A 26,157-nucleotide genomic window follows, 5' to 3' on the forward strand; every position below is an offset into this window, starting at 1 on the left:
CTGACAGATTAGAATTAACTTTGAGTTTGTCTAGGTCAATATTTTATTCCCAGATCAATAAATCTTCAGATTGGCTGCAATTCCCAAGCCACCTGCAGGCTCTGAGCAGTCATTCAGCGCAGTAAGTTATTTCATGCCAAAAAACAAGTTTCAAAGAAGTTAAGACTCATCTGATTGGAAGTGGGTGGGGGGGGAATGCACTTCTGTGAGATTAATATACTTTTCATGGTCTCCAAAAGGTTAGCTATACATCACCCATACATGCCAAGTTTTTTCTCCAGTCTTCTAGGCCAGCTGATCAGCAGCTTCCATAGTGACTCCATCCTCACACAAAAAAACTGTCCATATTGCACACAAGATTACACTTGGAGGATCCTTAAGTCTGGGGAAGAGGAACATTTTCTGACCCATTAAAGGTAAAGGTAAAGGTACCCCTGCCCGAACGGGCCAGTCTTGACAGACTCTGGGGTTTGTGCGCCCATCTCACTCAAGAGGCCGGGGGCCAGCGCTGTCCGGAGACACTTCCGGGTCACGTGGCCAGCGTGACAAAGCTGCATCTGGCGAGCCAGCGCAGCACACGGAACGCCATTTACCTTCCCGCTGGTAAGCGGTACCTATTTATCTACTTGCACCCGGGGGTGCTTTCAAACTGCTAGGTTTTTTCTGACCCATTATCAAGCATTAAATTCAAGCAAATTAATTCAAATACAGCATGTGACATGCTGTCCCTTTACGCCTGACATTATATATTAAGTTGTATTCCACTAACTCAGAGTAGACCCATTAAAATCAATGGCTATGACTAACTTAGCTGCATTAATTTCAGTGGGTCTTCTCTGGTGGGGGGGGGTTGAATACTGCCTAATGCCTTGATGTTATTTGATGGTGGATTTTGTAAAAAGGCCCATTATGATTTCTGCAACAGGGTTACTTTATCCGTCATCCTACAGCTGCCCAATCAGCGTGAAAGGGGAGGGGGGGTTAGCCACTAAAACAGGCTTCCTCAACCTGCAGCCCTCCAGATGTTTTTGGCCTACAACTCCCATGATCCCTAGCTAGCAGGACCAGTGGTCAGGGATGATGGGAATTGTAGTCTCAAAACATCTGGAGGGCCAAGGTTGAGGAAGCCTGGCCTAAAAGTCAGTCACTGAGGATTGCCTCCTAGGGTCATTCTGGAGAGGCCATGCAAGAAGACCTCCAAGGAGGACTTGTTCTGTAGGCTCCAAAGCTAAGCATTTAGGAACACAAGATGCTTCTGTTTCAAGAGGATGATGTACAAGTTCTGTTACGTACATTGGGACTTCATGGAAATCACTCTGCAATAAGATATTAGAGCACTCCAAGCCATTTGCCTATGTATGTAACTTTCTGATAGTAAGAGCTGAGCAGACTCACTCGGAAGATGGTGGACTCTCCTTCCTTGGAGGTTTTTGAGCAGAGGATGGATGGCCATCTCTCATGGATGCTTTAATTGGGATTCCTGCATTGCAGGGGGTTGGACTAGATGACCCTCAGTGTCCCTTCCAGCTCTGCAATTATGGGATGCCATGTTTCTATGTGCACAGAAGAGAGTAGATCAAGCTGAAAGGCAACACATGGTGGGCTGCATTGATGGTTGCAATGCACTCCTAATTCTTATTCTTATGTAATCTTAGATAGTATAAAATCTGAGAAAGGGGCATGGCGGTGACTGTCAAGAAGGGACCCTGCACATCTGAATTTGACCCTACACTACTGCTCATAAGAACTGGTTTCCCAAAAAAACCCTCCCTAGGAGGAGGTGAGGCATGGTAATTACCGTATTTTTCGCTCTATAAGACGCACCAGACCACAAGACGCACCTAGTTTTTGGAGGAGGAAAACAAGAAAAAATATATTCTGAATCTCAGAATCCAGAACACAAGAGGGATCGCTGTGCAGTGAAAGCAGCAATCCCTCTTGCTGTTCTGGCTTCTGGGATAGCTGCGCAGCCTGCATTCACTCCATAAGACGCACACACATTTCCCCTTACTTTTTAGGAGGGAAAAAGTGAGTCTTATGGAGCAAAAAATATGGTACTTGTATTGAAACAACTTACTAGCATGAGTTTACAAAAGATAGTTAGAGTTTGGGGCATTATCGCTTGATGGAACAGTCAATGTCACAACTGTGTTGATGCCGAGGAAGATAAAAGCATTTCCACGTACATTTTGCAGGCTGCCTTCAGATGATGACCATTTGTACACTGCTGCCAGGGGTGGTGAGCAGGACGGATGGATCGCTGTAGGCTTTCCATCATGTCCTCACTTAGTGCGGGCAGAATGCCTTGCGGGTTTTCCCATTTACTTCCTTGGTTTCTACTCAGAAAGCATCCATGCGGGTGACAGGTTTTGCTTGGCAGGCTGGCAACACGGATTGACAACGAGAAGCGGCCTTCTTTTAGAAAGATGAAGGCAGCATGAAAAATTAAAGGAGTGTGATATAGAATGTGGCCTGTCTTTGCACGATGAAAGGCTGCTTCCAAAAGCTTGGTTTTTCAAGATTTCATCTTTTAAACATGGCTAGCGCTGCCAGAGTTTGTTTTGAAATGTTCTTTAAAGGGCTTCTATTTCCCATCAGTATCTTATTGAGGGACTTGCAACAAACTGAAATCCTTGATATTACTATGTACCAGCTTTCTTTTAAAAATAATAATAATAATAATAAAATCTCTAGCCCTCCTAGAATGAAAGCTTTGGAGCAAAATGTGCAGGTACTAAGCAATCTCTGTGAAATGAGAGTTTGGTGTAGCCAGTTTGTGTATTTTTCCTGATACTGAGGAATGTTCCCTGTTGCTGTTAGACGTGTGTGTGTGTGTGTGTGTGTGTGTGTGTGTGTGTAAAAATATTGTGCGATCGCCACAATCAGGAGCAGCAGGACACAGCTAACTTGCAAGACATAAGTATGCCAGAGTGGTAGTCTGTCTAATTCTAAATTTGTGTTATGCTGTATTCGTCTGGCAGCCATTTTGCATTATGCCAACCCCAACCCCATAGCAGCTACTTTGTGACTGGTGTTCCCAACTCTCTCCGAAGTTTTGAAATGTCCCCACTGGTCCAATAAGGTTGGCAACCATTGTGTTAAAATGTGGAGTGCTCCTATTCAGCATTCCTGTCTGACAGCTGTACCCACTTCCAGGAAACTCCATTCCATTTCCACCTCCCAGTCAACATTCCATGACCGCTGAGAATGCTCAGTCCTCATTGAACTGCTTTGGATTCCCCTTTCCCTTTATGGGAGCTTCTTATCTTTTTTCTTTCTTTATTTTACTTCTGTAAAATCTCAGAGCTTTGCAGTGCCTGATTTGCCATCTGCATAGGAACCGCCACTCATGCTGGAACATCAGAAATGGAGTAATTTGGTGCCAAGGACATGCAGAGAGCGGCCTCATTTTCTACTCACAATAACCCTGGGAGGGAGGCTAGGCTGAAAAATAGTCTGCTGCTCAAGGGAATCGATTGAATAGGAATTTAAACCTGGTCCAAATGAAGGAGGTGGGATTTTTTTTCGCCTGGTGGGCCAGATCCTTATCTCCCCTCACCCTCACCCTCACCCCCACCACCACCACCATTGGCCACATTTGAATGGTGAGTTGGACAACCCACATGTCAAAATGTCATGATAATAACAGGTGACTGACACCTGTTAAAGTCCCTTGTGCAGTACTTCCCTAACCTCCATCAGCCAGCTAGGTGTCAGGTGCTTGGGAACTGCCCAATCAGCTAGCTGCCGAGCACTGAGCAATGAGCTTTGCAGACCCTGAGCTTGGCACCTCCCAAGCACCAAGCAAGGGTTAGGGCACGGCACTCCGAACCTGCAAAACCCCTTTCAGCCAAGCCCTGTCTTTACCTGCCCCACAGCCAATGTCATATATACGGTCCACAATAGAAAGTGTCCTTTCATACTCCATCACAGTGTGGCAGTGGCGTAGCGTGGGTTGTCAGCACCCGGGGCAAGGCAAGTAATTTGCGCCCCCTAACCCGTGGATTTGTGCCCCCTAACCCGTGGATTTGCGCCCCCTAACCCCCAGATGTTGCGCCCGGTGCGGCCGCCCCCCCCCCCACGCTACGCCACTGCAATGTGGTACGCTGGTTTGACATCTACTGATAGGAAGTGCCTACAGAGGGTGGTGAATACAGCACAAGATACTATGGGCTGTCCCGTGAATCCGCTGGATGACATCGCGGAAGAACGTTGCCTCAGGAGAGTGAGGAGAATTCTCAGGGATGATTCACACCCTGGCCGGCACTTTCTTGATCTCCTGCCCTCAGGCAGAAGATATAGAAGCATGATTAGTCGCACCAACAGGGTAAAGAACAGCTTCTATCCATGGGCTGTTAAATGAATGGCTGTTAAATGAAGGCTGCTGAATGAAAAGATAACAACAGGGCAACTGACTTTCGGGTTTGGTGGGTGGGTGTCAGTAAACGAGGGGAATTAAGACTAAGAGAGCTGAGTGGGGGGTGCTTGTGTAATCTCACTGTATACAAGTTGTACAAGTGACAATAAAGTATTTCAGTTTCAATCAAGATTAGAATAAGTGGGAATGGCTTGCCTAAACCAGCCATGTGGGTCAAATGGGGAGGGCTGGTGGGCCGGCCCTACTGTGACTCACTCCAGTGTTGTTGGAAGGCTATTTACACCATGTCTAGTTTGGTTTCAGCTTGCAAGTCCACAGCCAGGGGCTAAGTTGTTCTTCATTCTTTTCCTACCGTCCCTAGAATCCCTTAGGTCAGGCATCCCCAACCTACGGGCCTCCAGATGTTTTGGCCTACAACTCCCATGATCCCTAGCTAACAGGACCAGTGGTCAGGGATGATGGGAATTGTAGTCCAAAACATCTGGAGGGCCGAAGGTTGGGGGTGCCTGCCATAGGTGCTTTATAAAGGAACAAATTGATAAATTAACAACAGCAAGGATGCATTCACATAAAGAGAAACCAGCTTCTATGGACTAGAACTTTGAGCTAAACTGAATTGGGCTTTCAGGTGCTCCATTTATTTATTTTTATTCAAAACATTTTTTTTTTAAGTCCCATCATTTAAAAATGCCAAGGCAGTTTACAAGCCTGGTGACATCCTTCGCTACTCTCGACACCACCCTCCAGTGGGGATGGGAAAAACCTGTCAATTTTGGTTCTCTCCATTTCTCGTTTCCTCCACATTTCCTACGCGGTATGCAATTAAAACCATCCATGTTCTTAGTGTGATTTTCTCCCAAGACGCATTTTTGTATGCAGTTTTTTACAAATGTACACATTTTCGTAAACAAAGCACCCTAAAGCAATGCACTTTCATCTGTTGTTTTCTCTAGGAGCAAGTTCGTGCGCACAGGTGAGCATCACACCTCACTCTCTAAGGTGGGTAGAAGCTTCCTGGGCTTTGGGAAGGAGGGGCCAGGCCCCCCTGAAAGGATGCTGTAGCCCTCCTGCCTCCTTCCCAAAGAGGGGAGGGCTTTGGAAAGGTAGCAAGAGAGTTCTTGGACCCATTGGAGCATGGGTAGGCAACCTAAGGCCTGGGGACCAGATCCGGCCCAATCACCTTCTAAATCCAGCCCACGGACGGTCCAGGAATCAGTGTGTTTTTACATGAGTCCTTTTATTTAAAATGCACCTCTGGGTTATTTGTGGGGCCTGCCTGGTGTTTTAACATGAGTGGGATGTGTTCTTTTATTTAAAATGGGTTATTTGTGGGGCATAGGAATTGGTTCATATTTTTTTTTTCAAAATACATGGTCCCCACATGGTCTGAGGGACAGTGGACCAGCCCCCTGCTGAAAAGTTTGCTGACTCCCACATTGGAGCATCACAGGTCCCTCCCTAAGCTGGGCAAAAGCTTCCTGGGCTTTGGGGAAGAGGTGCCAGGGAACATTTAGGGGAATAGCCTAGTCCCCCTAGACCGCTGACCGCACACCTCTGATTTGTACCTACAGCAGATGTAAATTAGCAACTAAGATGACGGGATGTGTATGTGTGTGTGCCTGTCGCAAGTAAAGCCTAGCTTAATGCTCACAACAGCTCTGTGGTCTAAAAATAGAAACAGCAGCAGGTCCTCCATTAATTACTCTCCTCGGTTTCCAGCATCAATAGTTGTATGCATCGTTTTATCTTCCCCACAGGGTGTTTCATAGCAACACAGAAAGCACTCCGCATGGATCCAAAACCCAGAGCAACCGTTTCACATCTCATGCATGGCTGGAATTTAAAACCCATTGGAGCCATTGACTTGCATGGAATCAGAGCCAACCTGGAGCCAAAGCAGTGAGGAAAACAGGCAAGGAGCCAGGGGCCTCTATAATTAAACCCAAGGGTTGCTGCTTGGCCAGTTTGAAACCAGTCTGAAACCTGGTGCATTATTTTATTTTATTTTAATTGGTTGGCTTCCAAAAAAATGTTCAGAGCTCAAGAGCGAACACTTGGAGACTTGAAAATTCCTCAGCCTTGAATAAATGCATGGAAATGAGCGAAATGGTCCCTAACTCAGTGGTAGAGTGTGTGCTTTGCATGCTTAAAAGTCCCAGAGGGATGGTGCTTGTAACCCCCAATTAATCACAGGCTGCAGGGCTGGGAAAGATCTCAGGATGCTGGAGAAAGGGAGATAGTCAACAAATAGAAATCCGACTCTCTATAAGGAAGGTTCCTATGTTCATGGCTCGAAGGGGCTGATATTTCATAGCAACCTAGGAACTTAGGAAGCTGCCATGTATTCAGCTGGACCACTGGACCATCTAGCTCAAAAGAATCATAGAGCTGGAAGGGTCCCCAAGGGTCTTCTAGTCGAACCCCATGCCATGCAAGGATCTCAACTGAAGCATCCATGACAGGTGGCCATCCAACCTCTGCTTAAAAACCTCCAATGAAAGAGAGGCCATCACCTCCTTAGGGAGTCCTTTCCACTGTCAAACAGCTCTTACCGTCAGAAAGTTCTTCCTGATGTTAAGTCCGAATCTCCTTTCCTGTAACTTGAAGCCATTAGTTCAAATCCTACCCTCTGGAGCAGCAGAAGATGCTTAGGTGGGGCATGGCCAAAAAAGGTTGGGAACCACTGGTCTAAACCAACTAACAGCAGCTCTTCAGGATTTCAGACAGAGAGTCCTTCCCAACCCTACCTGGAAGAAGAAGAGGAGGAGGAGGAGGAGGAGGAGGAGATTGGATTTGATACCCCGCTTTATCACTACCCTAAGGAGTCTCTAAGAGGCTAACATTCTCCTTTCCCTTCCTCCCCCACAACAAACACTCTGTGAGGTGAGTGAGGCTGAGAGAAGTGTGACTGGCCCAAGGTCACCCAGCAGCTGCATGTGGAGGAGCAGGGAAGCGAACCCGGTTCCCCAGATTACGAGTCTACCGCTCTTAACCCCTACACCACACTGGCTCTACCTGGAGATGCTGGGAGTTGAACCTGAGACCTTCTGAATGCAAAGCAGGTGCTCTGCCATTGAGCTACAGCCCTTTCAAAGCTGAGACATCCATATTTCAAAAACAACTGGCACCAGTGATTTCTGACTCCCGCAGTCACGTGGCTCATGCTGAAAAGCCACTTCCCTGTGTTTGAAGCCACTTCCCAGGCCACTGGTCTGCAAGGTATCTCTGCAACCCACACAGTTTGTATGTGCATACATATTGATATAGGTTCTGGGTGCCAGAGTATGTGGGTGCAAGTCACCCATAATGCTTGGATTCAGTGAGAGTTAGGAGTAATCAAGGTCTGACTAAACCGGGTGAAACACAGAAATTCCTGAGCTCAACTGATGCTAAAGAGCCAGGCCAGGTTGGCAGAGCTCACTAGGTGCGGACGAAAGAACACGGTGGCTGGTCACTAACCCATCAATGAAAACCATTGACAAGGCAAAAGACTCTATGCTGGACACAGACGGGAGAAACCCTGTTCTGAGCTTTAGCCAATTAGCAATAAAATAAAATAAAATACCAGAGTTGGGAGGGGGAAGATGTCAGAACTGCAGTGGGCGATGAGGTAAGTGAGCAGGAATAAGTGTCCCTTTTGCAAGCTGGAGGGTGGGGTGAACAAAGTCTGTTTTATGTTGCAGAGAAGCTCAGACATGATGTTTGAGGGCTCCAGGAATCTGAGGCTTTAGCAAGGGCAGGAATGGACCCTCTTGGGATGCGAATGCTCTGCCCTCTCTCCATATAGACTAAGGTTGTATATATGTGTAAATAAAACTATATATCATAAAAACACCACAGTCTCCGCTGTGCCTCCTTTCCAATCGTAACATGGACCCTGGGTATTCACCCCTGAAATCTCACACTGTGGTGGAGATAGGAGTAGCGTGTAACAATATATATATTTTTTTTAATATAAAATTTTTATTGGGTTTTCACATTTTATATAGACAAAAACAAAGACAGAAAAGACAAATAAACACATAAACAAAACAAAAAAAAACAAACCAACAACAACAACAAACATATATACTTTCCCAAAAATGTTATTTCCTAACCCTGGTCGTTGACTTCCCCCCACCCCCTCCCTTGCATCCCCGTTTCCAAATTTATATCAGCAAATTGGCATTTCCCTATCCATCTTAATATTAGTCCTTTTATAAAAGCAAACAAAATTAATTTTTTCTAAGTTGGACCTCAATTCCCTTCCATCGATTTCCCATTTTGTCTTGAATAATAATCTTATTAACCAAATCCCATAATCTTGAGTGTTGTTAGAACTTAATTTTTCCCTCCCTCCCATCCCCGGTTTGCGTCCCTTCCCAAAGCATGTCCAAAATGACAGTTCTTAGCCCGGGTTCCTCACGTCCGAGGCCCTCCAGTCTCTTTCAGTCCCTCTCCGCCGGTCTTGTTGGTAATCCTTTATGCCGGTCGTCACATCTCGAAAGAGTTCTTTCACAATCAATCCAAAGTCTCTTCCCATATTTGCAAACAGCTGCTGAAGAATTTCCACAAGGCATGAATCTTGAAGGTAATCAAAGTCAGAGTCTGTGTGGAGGCCCCGATTATATTTCTTTATTTTAAATTCCTTAATTTCATAGACTCCCAGGGCCTCCACTTTCGTCTTCTGCATCTTTCGTGGATTTATAGTAGGTTTGCTCCAATAGTCTCCTTGTTTATATTCCACAGGCGTCAGCTTCTGCTCAGTGTTTTCCCACATCACTTCTTCTCTTTCTTGTTTTGTCTTCTCCTCTTCTTTTATTATCATTTCTGGTTCAGCTGTGGATTCTTTCTCATTGAGGTCCTCGTTACATTCAGCAGAACTACTTGTTTCAGAAGTCAAGGTCATCAATTGTTCACTCATAGCCGTAGTCTGCTCTTGTAAGATTCCGACCAAATAGAACATCCTTTCGATTTCTCCCAGTATCTTTCCATCCACAGCCATTGTAATTCCACAGAATTCCCTCTAGAGGGAATCTGGTTACTTAGTATTCTTTTCCCCAACAGTCCTCTGTCTTGTTATTGTTTCTTTATTTCCAACAATTTTAGATCAATTGTAACTCTTTTTAATCCAGAGGTAACTTAGGTAGCAATTTTCCACTATTAACAGTCCGTTTGACAGCTTTGACAGCTGTCAAACTCTGCACTTCTTAAACCAGCTCCAAAGCAGGACGCTCCCGGGCCCGGGAGGGGGGGTTGTTTACAACAGAACACAGAACATCCAACACTCCTCTCTCCTGCTCAAAATTTCCAAATCTTGGAAGTTACTGTCTTTTTTAAAACTCACCCTTTACAGGGCAGGCACTCCAGCTTAGTTCTTTTTTCGTTGCTCTGGATCGTCTGCAAGGTGGGGGTGCGGACTTCCTTTTAGCACATCCCCCGATCGTCTCAAATTCAGTGGATAAATTTCTTAAAAGCCAAGTCCAAATTACTCACGGGTTGTTTTTTCAGCCGAATTTCAAGGAAGGAAGTCAGCGCTCTCCGGTCATGGCTCGCGGCTTCGCTCAGCAGAGGTAGCGATGGACTCTCAGTGCCGCGCCACCCCCCGTATCCCCTCCGCAGCCTTTAAAAAGGCTCTTCGCGAATCAGGGGGGGCGCTTAAGGCACCCGCCGAGTCTTCAGTCCGCAGGCATTCCGCGCCTGCGGTTTTAAGGGTCCCCGTGTCGCCGGCACGGCAAAGACCCGTCCCCTGCTGAGCCGATTCCCTCCGGAGCTCGGAGGGAATCCGCCATTCCCAGATCGCGTCAACCCCGGAAGTCCAGGAGTAGCGTGTAACAATATATAACCAATGTGATAAATGTAAGACATGCAACCTACTGTACTAAATGAAAATGTATTTGGGGATTTTGTTGCTAGCTACGAGGCACAGGTAAGTGTCAATGAAGCAGAAATCGGAGATTATAGAAGTAAGATGCTGCAACTGCGCATACTTGCTTGCTGCTTCTGAGCAAGTAGCTGCATCTATCCAGACTACACCCCCCCCATTCCACAGGATTATATCTCTCAACTCTCCCCCCCCCCACCTCCTCATAATTACAGCGAACAATTCTGCTGCTGAAATTTCCATGGGAGGGTGGGCAAAAGAATAATCAAACGAAGCAGGAAGCAAATTTGTTTTACAGGGCTCAAGAGATCCATGTGGACGAACACACATAGGTCCAGATGATCACATTGAAAGAACTGCAATATCACACACAGGGTCTCCCTATCCTGCCAGACTGAGATGGGTGGAGAGAGGCATTCTAACATGCAGGGATGCTAACCGGTTCGAAAGGCTCAGAGTTGATGTGAGTTGGAGGTTTCAGTCCTTCCCTACTTTTAGAGCTGGCTGGCATCAGAGAAAGAGATAGATCTCATACTAAGTTTTAAGGCACACTTCCCTTCCAGCATGCTGTACTGGATGGTAGGGACGAGGGTGGAGCTGTGGTCTAAACCACTGAGCCTCTTGGGCTTGCCAATCAGAAGGCCAGTGGTTCAAATCCCTGTGATGGAGTGAGCTTCCGTTGCTCTGTCCCAGCTCCTGCCAACCTAGCAGGTTGAAAGCACGCCAGTGGAAGTAGATAAATAGGTGCCACTGTGGCGGGAAGGTAAATGGCATTTCTGTGCGCTCTGGTTTCCGTCATGGTGTTTTGTCGCACCAGAAGTGGTTTAGTCATGACCCGGAAAGCTGTCTGTGGACAAACGCTGACTCCCATCAGCCTGAGAGATGAGCTCTGCACCCCATAGTCACCTTTGATTGGACTTAACTATCCAGGGATACTTTACCTTTACCTTTTACTGGATGGTGCATGCATGCTTTCAGGGAAATAAAGGGGACAAGTGAATGCTCTCACAAGAAGCCTTGCGGCCTTTTAATATATTATCATCATTTCTCTTATGAAGACTTCACTGCATCAGACCAAAGCTGATGTAGCCAGTATTCTGTTTGTGCAACAGTCAACCAAATGCCTATATGAAGCACACAAGCAGGACCTGAGTGCAATAAGCATTCCCAGCAACTCATATTCATTAGAGGCATGCTGCCTCCACTACTGGAGAAGGTGCATGGCTATCATGGCTGGTATTAAAACTGGTTTAACCCGGGCTGCAGTGTTTAATCAACTAATCCAGGAATGGGGAAACAGTGTTTTTCACCAGATGTTGTTGAACAGCAACTCAGATCATCGCCGACCGTGCTGGTGCAGCTGATGGATTCCGGCAACACCTGGAAGGCTAGGGGGTTCCCATCGCTGGATGAACTAAACCAAGTAATATTTGGGAAATCGTTGAACAACAAAATGTATCCCTGAATAAATGGGCACCACTGAAATCAGTGAGGAGTACTTCAGAGCAGCTAAGCATCTTTTTCATCAAAGCTACGGGAGGTGTGCAAATTTATGCAGATTTAATCCCTAAATTAATTCACCACAATATATATGGAACCAGGTGCCGTCCTTAGTTTTAGCAGACTGTGCTCCATCCCAGCCTAATCCCTCACCATGGTACGCCATAGAATCCTTTTCCATTTCCCCCTTTAGCTGCTCCACTTGGTCTGCTTTGAAGTGTGCATTTGGGGCCAAAAATAATTGCTCCCTTAGCTAAGATCTTGCAAGTTATTGTTCCAAACCTGCCTGATTATGTAGGGTTTTTTAGTGTCTGTTGTTTCCCTCTGACATGTTCCAGGGCTTGATAATGGGAGCTGGCACACAGCCTCACTGTAAGAAGATGTTCGAGTCAAAACATTTATTATGTTGCCCTGATCTTCAAATCGCGTTCAAGGCATGTCTCTGGGAGAGAAAGCTTTTAGCAACACAAACACCAGTTTGCCTTTGTCTCTTTGTGCAAGCACAAACCTTTGGATGGAGGGAGCAGGGGAAGGAATATCACGGAACAATGCCTTCTCTGAGGGCGGCATTTGCCTTTGCTCAAAATGACGTGGTTTGCCATTGGAACTAGAAAAGTAAATTGCCCCGAGACCGAGCTAGGCTAATTGGAAGAATATCTCTCTGAAGATATGGCTTTCTGCTGGGGGACAAAGCCATAGGTGAAGAAGTGTAATGATCTGAAGTGAAACCATGCATTGCAACAGCTGCTGATGCCTCCCCCCTGCCCCAGCCACTCAAATTGTAAGCAAAACACACTGAAGCTATGGCTCACGGGCAGCTTCTCCCACTCCAGATTGTGCACTGTAGCCTATGACTTTTTGTAAAGGTCCAAAAGATTAGGCTTCAGTAACACAGTTACTGGACGTTTATAGATACATACAACTTGTAGGTTTTGCGGATATAGATACAGATATATACAAACACAGTATTTCTGTTGCTCCAGCAATTCAAGACATAACACAGACTCAGACTCATGGACAGACTCACTAACTAACCAACCAGCTGACATGCCATAGCAATTGGCTTGGGTGACTTTGCACAGTGGGTCACCTTAATCAAATATATCTTTGTAGCCCATGACTTTTAAGCACGGGGAAATATCCCAGAGAGATGGAGTCATTTGGCTGTGCTGTGAAAGTTCAATAATTAGGACTACTCACCTGTGCTGGCTTCCTTAGCAGAAATGTAGACAGAAGAGGAGGAGGAGGAGGAGGAGGAGGAGGAGGAGGAAGAAGAAGAAGAAGAAGAAGAAGAAGAAGAAGAAGAAGAAGAAGAAGAAGAAATAATAATAATAATAATAATAATAATAATAATAACAACAACAACAACAACAACAACAACAACAACAACAACAACAATAATAATAATAATAATTTATTATTTGTACCCCACCCATCTATCTGGGTTGCCAGATGCCACTCATATTGATTCAGAGATTCAGAAGCCCAAAACCTGCCCCTCCAGTCACTGATGCAAGGCAGCGATTATTACTCCACATCTCAATATTCAATGACTGACTTACACCAGCATGTTTGTTTTTACCCCGCCCATCTGACTGGGTTGCCCCAGTCGCTTTGGGTGGCTTCCAGCATATACATAGTAAAACCTTAAAAAAGCTTCCCTATACAGGGTTGCCTTCAGGTGTCTCCTGAAGGTAATATACTGAGCTTTTACATCTGAACATGCACACTGCTTCCACTGATGTTGGGTTAGAGTGGGCTTCCTGAACTTGCTGCCCTACAGATATTTTTGACTACAGTGCCCATCATCCCTGACCATTGAAACGGACAGTATTTATATTGGGATGGCTTTAAATGAGGATTAGACCATTCCTGGAGGGTGAGGCTATCAACGGCTATTCATCATGATGGCTAAGTTCCACCATATGGCTCTGAATTCTGGGAATCACAGGTGGACAGAATGCTCCAGTCCTGCTTACTGTCTTCCTACAGGCATCTGGTTGCTCACTGTGAGAACAGCATCTGGACTACAGGTAGATGGCCCATTAGCCTGATCAGACAGGGCTCATCTTGTTTTCTTATCGGTTAGGATTGACAGAAGGGACGTGGGTGGCACTGTGGGTTAAACCACAGAGCCTAGGACTTGCCAATCAGAAGGTTGGCGGTTCGAATCCCCGCAACAGAGTGAACTCCTGTTGCTCGGTCCCTGCTCCTGCCAACCTAGCAGTTCAAAAGCACGTCAAAGTGCAAGTAGATAAATAGGTACCACTCCGGCAGGAAGGTAAACAGCGTTTCCGTGTGCTGCTCTGGTTCGCCAGAAGCGGCTTAGTCATGCTGGCCACATGACCCGGAAGTTGTACGCTAGCTCCCTCAGCCAATAAAGCGAGATGAGTGCCGCAACCCCAGAGTCGGCCACGACTGGACCTAATGGTCAGGGGTCCCTTTACCTTTACCTAGGTTTGACAGACGTTACGTCTAAAGCATTTGGAGGGCAGTAGGCTTGGAAGAACTATCTTGGAAGGATAACAAAGTGATATCAAAGCTTGGCTGTGTTGTTTGATCTTGATGCTACAGTAGCTGAGTAATGAACATTCATGTGTGCATTCACTCTTGATGCACCCAGACATGGTCTCAGAGACTGAAACCACTGCTGATGAAGACATTCATCGAGTCAATAATCGAGCCTAGAATCGGACATCATTTGCACCCATGCCACATGCACACCCAAATTGCATTTGATGGTTTTTTAAAAAAAAAAATCTGTGGACACTTTCTTCCTGTTGCATTGGACTGGTGCGCTCAAAGCCAAAGATGACACTTTGGTTGGAGCTGTGACTAGCACCGATAATTAAAAACTCACATCCTTGCTTAGGTGCCAGGTTAGCCAATCTGTTTGTTTTCATGCCTGTTTGTCCTTGACGAGACTCTCCTTTTATTAAAGGGAACCCAAAAGCACTTACTATCTTGAAAGGCTTTGAGGCTGGGGGAAGGGAAGAGAAGGAAAGCTGTATTATTGCTGCTGCTGCTGCTGCTGCGATGGTGTCATTAACACCTGCTGTTTCAGTAAACAAGGCATACTTCTAGGGCTGCAAGCACTACAAATAGAAAGCAAGTGTTTACCAAAACTTGAACAGATGATTCCAAAAATACACCTTGCGAGAAGATGAACATTCACTAATAATCCTGAGATCTTCTGCTGCACTCCTTAAGTACCAAGACTGCATTCTAACAAGAGAGTGACTGAAATGTCTAGGTTTCCTACAAACATTGTGAATCTGGACTGGTCCAGTAGCTGGATGAAATAACTGCCTTGCCAACCACGACCAGGAGCTGGGAAAAGGGGCTCAGTAGGGTGCTATTATCTCAGTAAGAGCTCAGGACAAATTGAGAGGCTCCAATCCTTATTGCTGGTCCTGCCCCTTCCTGGTAGGATGTTAGATCAGGCAAAAGTCAAAGTAGTACTTTCCAGGTGTTGCTGGGACTACAACTCCCATCATCCCTAGCTAACAGGACCAGCGGTCAGGGATGATGGGAACTGTAGTCTCAAAACATCTGGAGGGCCGAGTTTGCCTATGCCTGGTCTACTGTATCTAACCCAAGGCTCATTTAGGGGAGCATCCTGCTTTCCCAGTGGTCAAACAGAAGCCCATGAAAAGCCCATAAGCAGATGTGAGCGTGGCAACACCTGCCCCAGTTGCGTATCCCAGCAACTGGTGTTCAAAGTCATGCCATCTCTGAAACTGGAGGTAGCAGCACATAGCCATCAATGCCAGTAGCCATGGAGGATAAGCCATGCAGGTGAGTCGCATTTGCCACTTCCTGCGGCAGCAGATTCCAGCTTAACTGAATGTTGTGTGAATATATACTCCCTTTTGTCTGTTCTGAACCTTCCAACATTAAGCGGTTGTGAATAGCTTCAGGTTCTGTGGCTGTCGATGTTGCCAAGAATGTTGCAATGGTAAATAAGCTATTGCCTGGGGAATATGATTTTTTTTTGTATAATATTTTTATTAATTTTCACAAAAACATTTCATTAAAAAAAGCCATAAAACATTTAGAACTATATACAAAATCAGTATTGAATCCACAGTATGGGATTACTTGAATCCCCTGACTTCCCTCCACCCCCTCCCCTGGTTCCTTTATAATATTTTCATCCATGCGCGTCAATAAAGTCTTTATCTCTGATTACTTACAATTTTTGTACACTGTCTATAATATTACAAGTTTGTTTTTTTAAAAAAAAAAATCCTGCTAATGTATTAACTTGTGTACATTGCTTTTGTCAATGTGCAATAAACACTTCCCATTCTTTTATATATTTGTTGTCATCTTGATTTCTAGGTTTTGCAGTTAATTTAGCCATTTCAACATACTCCATTAGCTTAGTTTGCCAATCTCCTTTGGTGGGGACTTCTTCTTCTTTCCAATGTTGGGCTAACAATATCCAGGCGGCTGTTGTCACATACAGTACATTTCCGAGCACAATTCAAATTGTTGGTGCTGACCTTCAAAGCCCTAAATGGCTTCAGCCATGTACATTTAAAGGAGTATCTTCACCTCCAATGTCCAGCCCAGATACTGAGGTCCTGCTCCGAGGGCCTTCTGGCGGTTCCCTCACTGTGAGTTGTGAAGCTACAGCGAACCAGGCAGAGGATCTTCAGTAGTGGTGCCCACCCTGTGGAACACCCTCCCATCCAATGTCAAACAGATAAACTACTATTTGACTTTTAGAAGACATCTGAAGGCAGCTCTGTTCAGGAAAGTTTTTAATGGTTGGTGCCTTTTTAATATTTAATATGTGTTTTTAATATTTTGCTGGGAACTGCCAAGAGTGACTAGGGCAGGGGTCTGCAACCTTTAAGACAGAAAGAGCCACTTGGACCCGTTTCCGAAGGAAAAAAAAAACTGGGAGCCGCAAAACTCGTCATTATAAAAATAACTTTTTTGTCACTTTTTTATTATTTCTTTGTTTGACCCCTCAGAATTACTCCTCCTCATAGAAATAAACGTTAAATTAACAAGTTACCTTTGTGTGTGTGTGTGTGTGTGTTCTTCACTCCCCTTCAAAACAGTGACCAACGTACATGCCCCCTTTCAATGCAGTGACCAGTGTGCATGCCCCTTACAATGTAGCGGGTGGGCGGGCGGGAAGGTGACGTCGGGACGGTGTGTGACTAACGCATGCACCGCCCCCATGCGACGTCACAGCCAGTATAGCCCCCGCCACAGTGGGGAGTGTTGGGGCGCACAATGCGCCTCCTCCCCTCGCTAGTATCCGTCCCGGAGCCGCGGCAAAGGTGTAAAAGAGCCACATGCGGCTCCGGAGCCGTGGGTTGCAGACCCCTGGACTAGGGCAACCCAGTCAGATGGGAAGCAAACAGTCATACCTCATGTTACATCCGTTTCATGTTACGTTCTTTCAGGATATGTCCCACGGCAACCTGGAAGTACCGGAAAGGGTTACTTCCGGGTTTCACTGCTCGCGCAGATGCGCAAAATGATGTCACACGCATGCACAGAAGCGGCGAATCACAACCTACACGTGTGCAGACGCGCCGCTGCAGGTTGCGTTCTTTTCATGTTGCAAACAGGCCTCCGGAACGGATCCCATTCGCAACCAGAGGTACCACTGTATAAATAAAATCATCATCTCTTTCCTAACCCCCAAGTATCTCTCTCTCTATCAAAGTATTTCTCATCTCTCTATTTATATTCTGGCCTCTCATAAAGCATCAGGGCAGTGTACAGCAGCACATAAAAAAAATGTAAAAGCAGTACGGGAAAATAATGAAAGTCACCACCTCTTCAAGAAACTTTTATAATGAAAGAAAAAAGAAAAAAAACTCAAGTGAGAGGCTTGAATAGCAAGGTATTTTTATACATACGTTGGCCTTCTCCAATTCAACATGGAAGGAAACATTTCCTTAAACAATGTGTAAGCGATACTGTGGAATTTGTGACCACAAGAAGTGTGGATGGTCACCAAATTGGACAACTTTTAAAAGGAACTAGACAAAAAAAAAAATAGAGAGGATAAGGCTATTGAAGACTCTTAGTCATGATGTCTATTATGTGAAGCTCCAGTGTAATCATTGCTTTCAATTCCTCTATAACTCCAGGCATTGGGTATTAGTGGTGCTTCAATGGTGAGAGTCATCTACAGGCTGCCATTAAAATATCCCGTTTTGTAATTTAAGTACCTAGCAATTATTTCAGTTTTCAAGGACATTGTACTGTAGCCACGTTTTTTTAATAATAAAAAAACCCTGAGCTATTTAAAGGTCAAAATGTGAACTCTATTAAGTATTCGAATGCCGGGAAAGTAGTCAATTATTGCTTCATAAGATGAATTAATAAATAATGATACTTCACTTGCCTTTGTTGCCTTCCAGTAGACCCTCTCAAAATGCTTCACAAACACTAGTGATTGAAATCCCACAACATGCTCCTCTCAAGAGAATGTTGCAGCAGAAATGAAAATGGTGCCCACAGGAGAGAAGCAACCTGTTCCAGTAGAACAGCAATGCAAGCTCATTCTGCTTCATGTGACTCAAAAAGACCAGTTTGGCAACTGCATTGATTTCACAGAAAGCGAGGGATCTTGGGTTGTATTCAGCGTAGCGTTGAGATCATTCCATTAGCACGAGGATTGCTTCTTGCACAATGGAGCAATCTTCCCCGTCTCATCTCTGGAGGGTCCCCTCAACCCCCTGGAGATTTGAGGGGGCATACACAGGAGGAGATACACCATTCATTTGAGCAATGCCCCTTGGGAGTGCACGTGTGCGCATGAGATCTCAGGTTCCGTTCTGGTATAAAGCCACAACCAACAATGGGACGCCTATCCATTTTTGAAACACTGAACATTTCACTATTTTGCAAAAGGACTGCATTCATGGGCCACAGGAAAGGTCTGTCAGGCGTCAGAGGATCCAGCCCGCCATGGTAGGTTGCCAGGAACAGATAAGACAAGGAAAGCTCTTACCAATGCTTTTTATTCAATATTCACAGAGAGGGGCTTAGAAATGCAGCCTCTTGGAGTAATGGTGTTGCTCCAAGTGAGTCTTCATCCCCTCCTATTATGTGTCATCACTACAGGTGCTGAGATGTGTCCTCTGCCTCTGAGCTCTCTGCTCTCCTACTTTCATTGTCCATCGGGTTCTTGGGGGGGGGTCTGGAATGCTTTCTAAAGACATTGAGTCTGCTTCTGCTTCCTCTTCTCCCATTATTTCCCAGCTTTCCCCCTCGTCTGCCTCTGAGCTGTGATCTCCCTCAAACCCCTGTTGTAATTCTGAATTGTCTTCTTCTTCTCTGGAAGGGTCAGGCTGGGGAGGAGGTCTCCACCATTCCTCCTCTGCCCAGTTCCTGACAACTGCCGATATCCACTCACTCTTAAAAGAGACGAGAGAGGAGATGTGATAGCCATCTTCCTATATCTAAAGGGCTGTCACATGCAAGATGGAGAAAGCTACTCTTCTGCTGCTGCAGAGGGTAGGACTTGAACCAAGTTAAAGGAAAGGATATTCCAACTAAACATCCGGAAGAACTTTCTGGTGGTAAGAGCTGTTCCGATGGTGGAACAGGTTCCCTCAGGAAGCGGTGGACTCTCCTTCATTGGGGGTTTTGAAGCAGAGGTTGGATGGACAGCTGTCATGGAGGCTTCAGTTGAAATTCCTGCGTTGCAGGGGGTTGGACTAGATGGCCCTTGGGCTCGCTTCCAACTCTATAATTCTGTATTTGCTGATAATGGGAAGAATGACACAGAGGGTGTCCATGGCTGCCATGATGAAACAACGTAGGAGGGACTAGATAAACGATAACTTCATTAAGAAAATTAACACTGCTTACTACGGCATTCCTCAGCCTTGGTTCCAAAGGTGCTGTTGCACCACAGATCCCATCAACCTTTGCTATTGGCTAAGCCAGCTGGGAATGGAGAGCTATTGGGGACTCCAGGCTGAAGAAGGTTGGCTAAGAGAAAATTGACAGTGATGAGTACAGAAAGGGAGGCATAAATCCTCAGGAATTCTTACCTCCCACCTCAAGCCCAACTGTTAGATCCCCCTAACTTCAAGTCCTATTATGAGACGTAAGTGGCATGGTCTGTCTTGCTCACCAGGCCCACACTCCTAGCTCAGCAGCAGACCTATTCAGAAAATGAGGCTTTAAAATGAAGATTGTACCTACACTGCCACTCTGCAAACCCGCAGGTGGGCCAAATAGCTACTCATGAGCTTTTCAAACTTCGCCAACCTGAAAACGCTCAAATACAAAAGGTACGAAATTAATTCAAAGCCTCGCAGTGGAGAAACAAGTGTCTCCGAGACACAACTGAACAGGAGGAAGACCTGGGAGGCGCTCTGTTCTCTTCAGTGAAATACCCAACGGATCAGATCAATTTCTTTCTGAAATCGTCCCTTCTGTTTCCCGCTGATGGATCTGAAGGAAGGGAGGTGGGGAGACAAGCCAGGGACAGCAGACTGGACTCATTCTGTGTCTAAGAAACACCCCGATCAGACTGAAGAGTCAAAGCAGTGCCAGACTATAATCTATTGATTCCTGATGATTTGTTGTACCAACCTCTAAGAAGTTGTAGTACCTCCTCTGACCATTTGCAAGGGTACAGCATAGAGCAGGCCAGCAGGTCTCTTCTCCAGCAATCTGCCATGGATGGTACAGATATTAAAGTTGCTGGCTCCTGCTGCAGGTACATACCAGGAGAGGCGGTCCCGTAAGTACAAGGGTCCTAGGCCGCATAGCGCTTTAAAGGTCAAAACCAGCATGGAACTGACTCCACAAAAGTTTTTCAGTGGCCAACCAGATGAAGACGAAGAAGAGTTTGGATTTGATATCCCGCTTTATCACTACCCTAAGGAGTCTCAAAGCAGCTAACAATCTCCTTTCCCTTCCTCCCCCACAACAAACACTCTGTGAGGTGAGTGGAGCTGAGAGACTTCAAAGAAGTGTGACTAGCCCAAGGTCACCCAGCAGCTGCATGTGGAGGAGCGGGAACGCGAACCCGGTTCACCAGATTACGAGTCCACCGCTCTTAACCACTACACCACACTGGCTCTCCATAGATGGGAAGCTTGCAAGCAGGACCTGAGCCCCATCCGCAAAATCCAGCAACTGATATTCAGAAGCATTCTGCCTTGGACAGTGGAGGCACAGGATAGGCATCATGTCTGGTAGCCACTGAAAGTCTTATCCTCATTCATTTGCCTACTCCTGTTTTAAGCAGAATTCCCTCTGTAGAGCAACTTGTCAGGTTATTTCTATCCTAATATTTAGGAAAACTGCAAGGGTTTTCCTTTCCTGTTTCATAAAACTTTTTTGTAGGTAGGCAGTACTCGCTTTTTAATTGTGTGGGTTGTTTCTCTTAAGTTGCTTCTCTACTGTTTTAGACTTGTACTGTTTTAGACTTGGCTTCTGTTGCGCTTTACTTATTGCTGTTATACGTTTTATGGCTGCTAAGTGTTTTTACGATATACTGTAAGCGGCTCCGAGAGCTTTTTGGAAGCGTTTGACAGGAAAATAACATAACCTCAAAGAAAGAAAGAAAGAAAGAAAGAAAGAAAAAAAGAAAGAAAGAAAGAAAGAAAGAAAGAAAGAAAGAAAGAAAGAAAGAAAGATACACCCCGAGTCAGCCATGTCCTTAACGTAACCTCTGTTCAATGGAAGTCCATGTCCTACAAAATGTAAAGAACTAAAATGCTATTGTGTCAATAACGTTCATCACAGCTGTGCCCAGAAAAAAAAACTGATCAATAAAAACACCCAGTCAATGCCAAAAAAAAAGAAGAGTAAATTGGTTTGCCAATGAATATGAGCACAGGAAACAAACAAGGAAGCAAGGATTGCCCTGGCTTACCTTCTTTGCCATTTTCTTTTTTTAAAAAAAGTTTTTATTTGACATTTTATAGTATCTTCATCGATTCCTTTATACATTTCAACATTTAACAATTTTCACCTCAGCACAGCATAAAACTATGCACTCTTATTTACACAGAATAAATGTATACAAGCGCTTTTGGTCTGGCATGAAAGGTGTGTAGTACAAATGGCTGACTTCTTACCCGCCATCTATGGCAGATCAATGCAAGTTCCGCTGGTTCTCATGTAAATCACTCTACACAAAAGCTGGCCTCTTGACATCTCTCAGTGATGGCTCACACCAGAGTGGCTGGGGACCGCCTCTCCTGGTATGTCCCACAGAGGAACTTACAGTCTGCAAATAAAAACATCTTGGAGGTCCCAGACCTCAGAGAGGTTAGGCTGGCCTCAACTAGAGCCAGGGCTTTCTTGGCTGCAGCTCCAATCTGGTGGAACGCTCTGTCACAAGAGACTAGGGCCCTGCGGGACCTGACATCTTTCCACAGGGCCTGCAAGACAGAGCTGTTCCACCAGGCCTTTGGTCAGGGCGCAGCCTGACTCCCTCCTCTGGCAATCTGCACAGAATTTTGCTTAACGGTTGCCATTAATTTGATTTTAATTAACTTTTAGAATGAGATGTTTTTAGAATGTTGGATTATTTGATTGTTGTTAGCCGCCCTGAGCCCGGCTTCGGCTGGGGAGGGCGGGATATAAATAAAAATTTATTATTATTATTATTATTATTATTATTATTATTATTATTAGAGGGGCATAATAATAATAATAATAATAATAATAATAATAATAATAATAATAATAACAACAACAATAACAATAATAATAATAATATAAAGCGACCCTGGAGAAATGCCACAGCTGAAGACACATTTTCCACAATGCACAGAACACTGATGCTCAGCACACAGAATGAAAACATACTGGCTGAGACTTCTTAAATACATAAACATAACTGCATTTTAGGGCAAGAAGCCTATCCAGTATTGAACATCAGTGGCATGGAAACAGGGATCACGAACTTAAACTACTGTTTCCATTTTCCTTCCTACTGCCAGCTCTGCTATGACAATCTCTGTCTTATATGAAAGCTACAGTCTTAAAAGTGCAACTCCTCTGTAGAAACTTCTGTTCATATGGAAGCGACTCGCATACAGGCCCCAAACGCAATTTGTAAGTAGAACTCCCCGCAAGACCCTTAATGACAGTAACCTGTGCCAGAAAAGTCTCTGTGGTTGCATCGGCCACAGCACTGAGCCCATTAGCATGACTTAGCCGAGGACTCAAAACAGGGGAACTCCTGCAAGGCCAAATCATGTACTGGTAAAGGGCTGGAACTGTTTTAAAGAGAAAAGGGCTGAGGTTCAGCTTTAGCTAAGCAGGAGAAAGAAATAAAATCACCTCTAGTCTCTAGGACAGAAAAGGTTTAAAGGCTAAAGTGTAGATTCAACCAAGTTTAAAGAGGGTCACATTTCGATGCTCCCAGTGGGACCTAACCTTGACTCTGAACCCTTCTTAATCACTTCTAGTCACAGGTTTTGTGCATTCTGTAGTGAGTCATGGCAGCTAGACTGTATAGACTTGGGGCTGCAGGCTAGTCACTCATTCGTTTTGGAAGCTCTTTCCCTCATTAACTCTAGCAGCAAGAGGTGGAAACTAGTCACAGGTACAGATTTAGTAGTATTCTGCAAGGAAACCACAGCTCTGTGAGCATCAAGACGCTGTAGAGCAATGGTTCCAAATGTGGACGTTAAGAGGCAAGAGGGTAGCAGGGAGGGGGGTGCTGGAGGTGTCAATTACTATCAGTCTTTGAAAAGCTGGCGCCATTAGATCAAGTTCACCAATTTTGTTGAATTAAATAGATTTAATCGGGTTTTGAATAAACATGCAATTCATTGCTCCTGCTTCAAATTTCATTGTGTTAATATCTCCCTTAGTGGGTCATGCAAACCACTATTCTGAACAATGCGCTTTGTAGGGTAGGGTAGAGGGCATTGAGGATGAGTTTATGGAACCAGAGAGGCTGTGCTCCCAAAATATTTGGGAATCACTGCCCTAGAGTATCACAGCTCCAGGCAAAGTATGAAAAAAACCAAGCTAAGCAAGTTGGGCACCTGTATGGTTGAGCCAGCAGCATTCTAGAGTAGGGTTTCGCAAACTTGGGTCGCTATTTTTGGGACTACAACTCCCATGATCCCTAGCTATCAGGACCAGTGGTCAGGGATGAAGGGAATTGTAGTCCAAAAACAGCTAGAGACCCAAGTTTGGGAAACCCTGCTCTAGAGTAAACTTGGAAGCAAACTTCAAAACACAGCACATATATATATATATAGAGAGAGAGAGGGGATTTTTAAGATCACTGATATTATCATTGCCAGATCTTGATGACTCCATCCCAGCCACATGTAGCAAGGAGCGACGGAAGGACTGGATGGAAAGTTGCACACACGCAGGCCTGGCTTTGCGCGGACAGCGTGCGAATGATCCGAGCTGTGCGATAGTTGTAGAAAAACACTTTGCCCTCCGAACTCCCCGTGACGAGTAGCATTCCGTCGGGGGAAAACTCGCAGCCTATCGCAAATCCTTCAACCTGCAAGAATCCGGAATCGAGAGAGGTTAAATAAATCAAGATGTTAATTAAGGAAATGGGATATGATCTATAACCTCCCGAAATTTCATAGTGTAATAAGCATGTCAGTTTTTACCATAATGGCCTAATTGCTTCCCTAGGTGTTTATTAAGACAGCCCCATTAAGGACTTTACATTGTTAGCGGCAGCCAGTTTATACGTGACAAGGCTATTAGCAACTAATAACACTTGCAGGTATTTTAAGCTCTACTCGCTCCTCAGTTTAGTTCTAAATTAACTAAAATATAGAGAACAGGGTTGAAGTCGATTAATTTTTATCCCCGCTGTAAATCAGAAGCATAAGCAGGCATTTAAAAGGGCAAGATCTATTACGAGTTTGCAGAGAGGGGAGGATACCTTGTGCCCTTCGTATATCTTCTTTTTGTTCATTCTGTAGGGTCGCAGGCTAGAGAACAAGGCCAGGTAGTTGCCGTTTGTCTGAGCGACGAAGGCAGGCTCCTTAGGATGCGGTGCAAAACTGGGGCAGGTGTAACGTTCCTGTGTGGTGAATTGGGAAGAACGGCAGAAGGATAAAGCCTTGGCTCCAAATTCTAGTCCCAACATTGTACCAGGCCTATAATCGAGCCTGAGCAGAACAAACCACATAATCATAGAATCGTGATATTGCAGAGTTGGAAGGGATTGAGGTTGAATCCTGACAAGACAGAAGTACTGTTTTGGGGGGACAGGAGGCGGGCAGGTGTGGAGGGTTCCCTGGTCCTGAATGGGATAACTGTGCCCCTGAAGGACCAGGTGCGCAGCCTGGGAGTCATTTTGGACTCACAGCTGTCCATGGAGGCACAGGTCAAATCTGTGTCCAGGGCAGCTGTTTACCAGCTCCATCTGGTACGCAGGCTGAGACCCTATCTGCCTGCGGACTGCCTCGCCAGAGTGGTGCATGCTCTGGTTATCTCCCGCTTGGATTACTGCAATGTGCTCTATGTGGGGCTACCTTTGAAGGTGACCCGGAAACTACAACTAATTCAGAATGCGGCAGCTAGACTGGTGACTGGGAGCGGCCGCAGAGACCACATAACACCGGTCTTGAAAGACCTGCATTGGCTCCCAGTACGTTTCCGAGCACAATTCAAAGTGTTGGTGCTGACCTTTAAAGCCCTAAACGGCCTCAGTCCAGTATATCTTAAGGAGCGTCTCCACCCCCATTGTTCTACCCGTACACTGAGGTCCAGCACCGAGGGCCTTCTGGCGGTTCCCTCACTGCGAGAAGCCAAGTTACAGGGAACCAGGCAGAGGGCCTTCTCGGTAGTGGCGCCCTCCCTGTGGAACATCCCACCAGATGCCAAAGAGAACAACAAGTACCAGGCTTTTAGAAGACATCTGAAGGCAGCCCTGTTTCGGGAAGCTTTTAATGTTTGATGTATTATAGTATTTTAATATTCTTTTGGAAGCCGCCCAGAGTGGCTGGGGAAGGCTAGCCAGATGGGCGGGGTATAAATAAATTATTACTACTACTACTACTACTACTACTACTACTACTACTACTATTATTATTATTATTATTATTATTATTATTATTATTATTATCCCGAGGGTCATCTAGTCCAACCCCCAGCAATGTAGGAATCTTTTGCCCAACATGGGGCTTGAACCAAGAATCTCACGCTCTACCGACTGAGCTATCTACGTTCTTTCCTTGTTTTGACGCAGGTCCACTTCCCCAGCCCTTCTTCTGTTTCGCCTGCATCTAATTTTCTATTGTAAGCTCCTCAGGGCAGGGGCCTGTCTTCTGTGGAATGCCGTGCATGGCGACGGCTACTATATAAACGTGAGAAGAGCTAAATGGAAAAAGGAAACCTGAAAATGATTTTCTGACAAGCTCTCTGAGGGTTTTCTTTTCTGCCCTCTCCCCCAGCTGAACTGTTGGAGAAATGCGCC

General features: G+C 45.4%; 1 protein-coding gene across 2 annotated transcripts in view; it reads right to left on the minus strand.

Moving 5' to 3' along the window:
- The window catches only part of WDR25 (WD repeat domain 25), a 423,366-nt gene that overhangs the window by 306,564 nt on the left and 90,645 nt on the right, over positions 1-26,157 (minus strand). The window contains exons 6-7 of one of the 2 annotated variants that reach the window (XM_082218380.1): positions 24,619-24,759; positions 22,473-24,222 (exon numbers count right to left, since the gene is read on the minus strand). In XM_082218380.1, the coding sequence (XP_082074506.1) occupies positions 24,001-24,222; positions 24,619-24,759 (363 nt within the window). In that variant the 3' untranslated portion in view covers positions 22,473-24,000. Of the gene's footprint in view, positions 1-22,472; positions 24,223-24,618; positions 24,760-26,157 lie in introns of those variants that run through there. The other variant, XM_082218381.1, reaches the window with a different exon arrangement.

The sequence above is a fragment of the Podarcis vaucheri genome (genome assembly GCF_965113315.1).
Source record: "Podarcis vaucheri genome assembly, chromosome: 1".
NCBI classification, from domain to species: Eukaryota; Metazoa; Chordata; class Lepidosauria; order Squamata; family Lacertidae; genus Podarcis; species Podarcis vaucheri.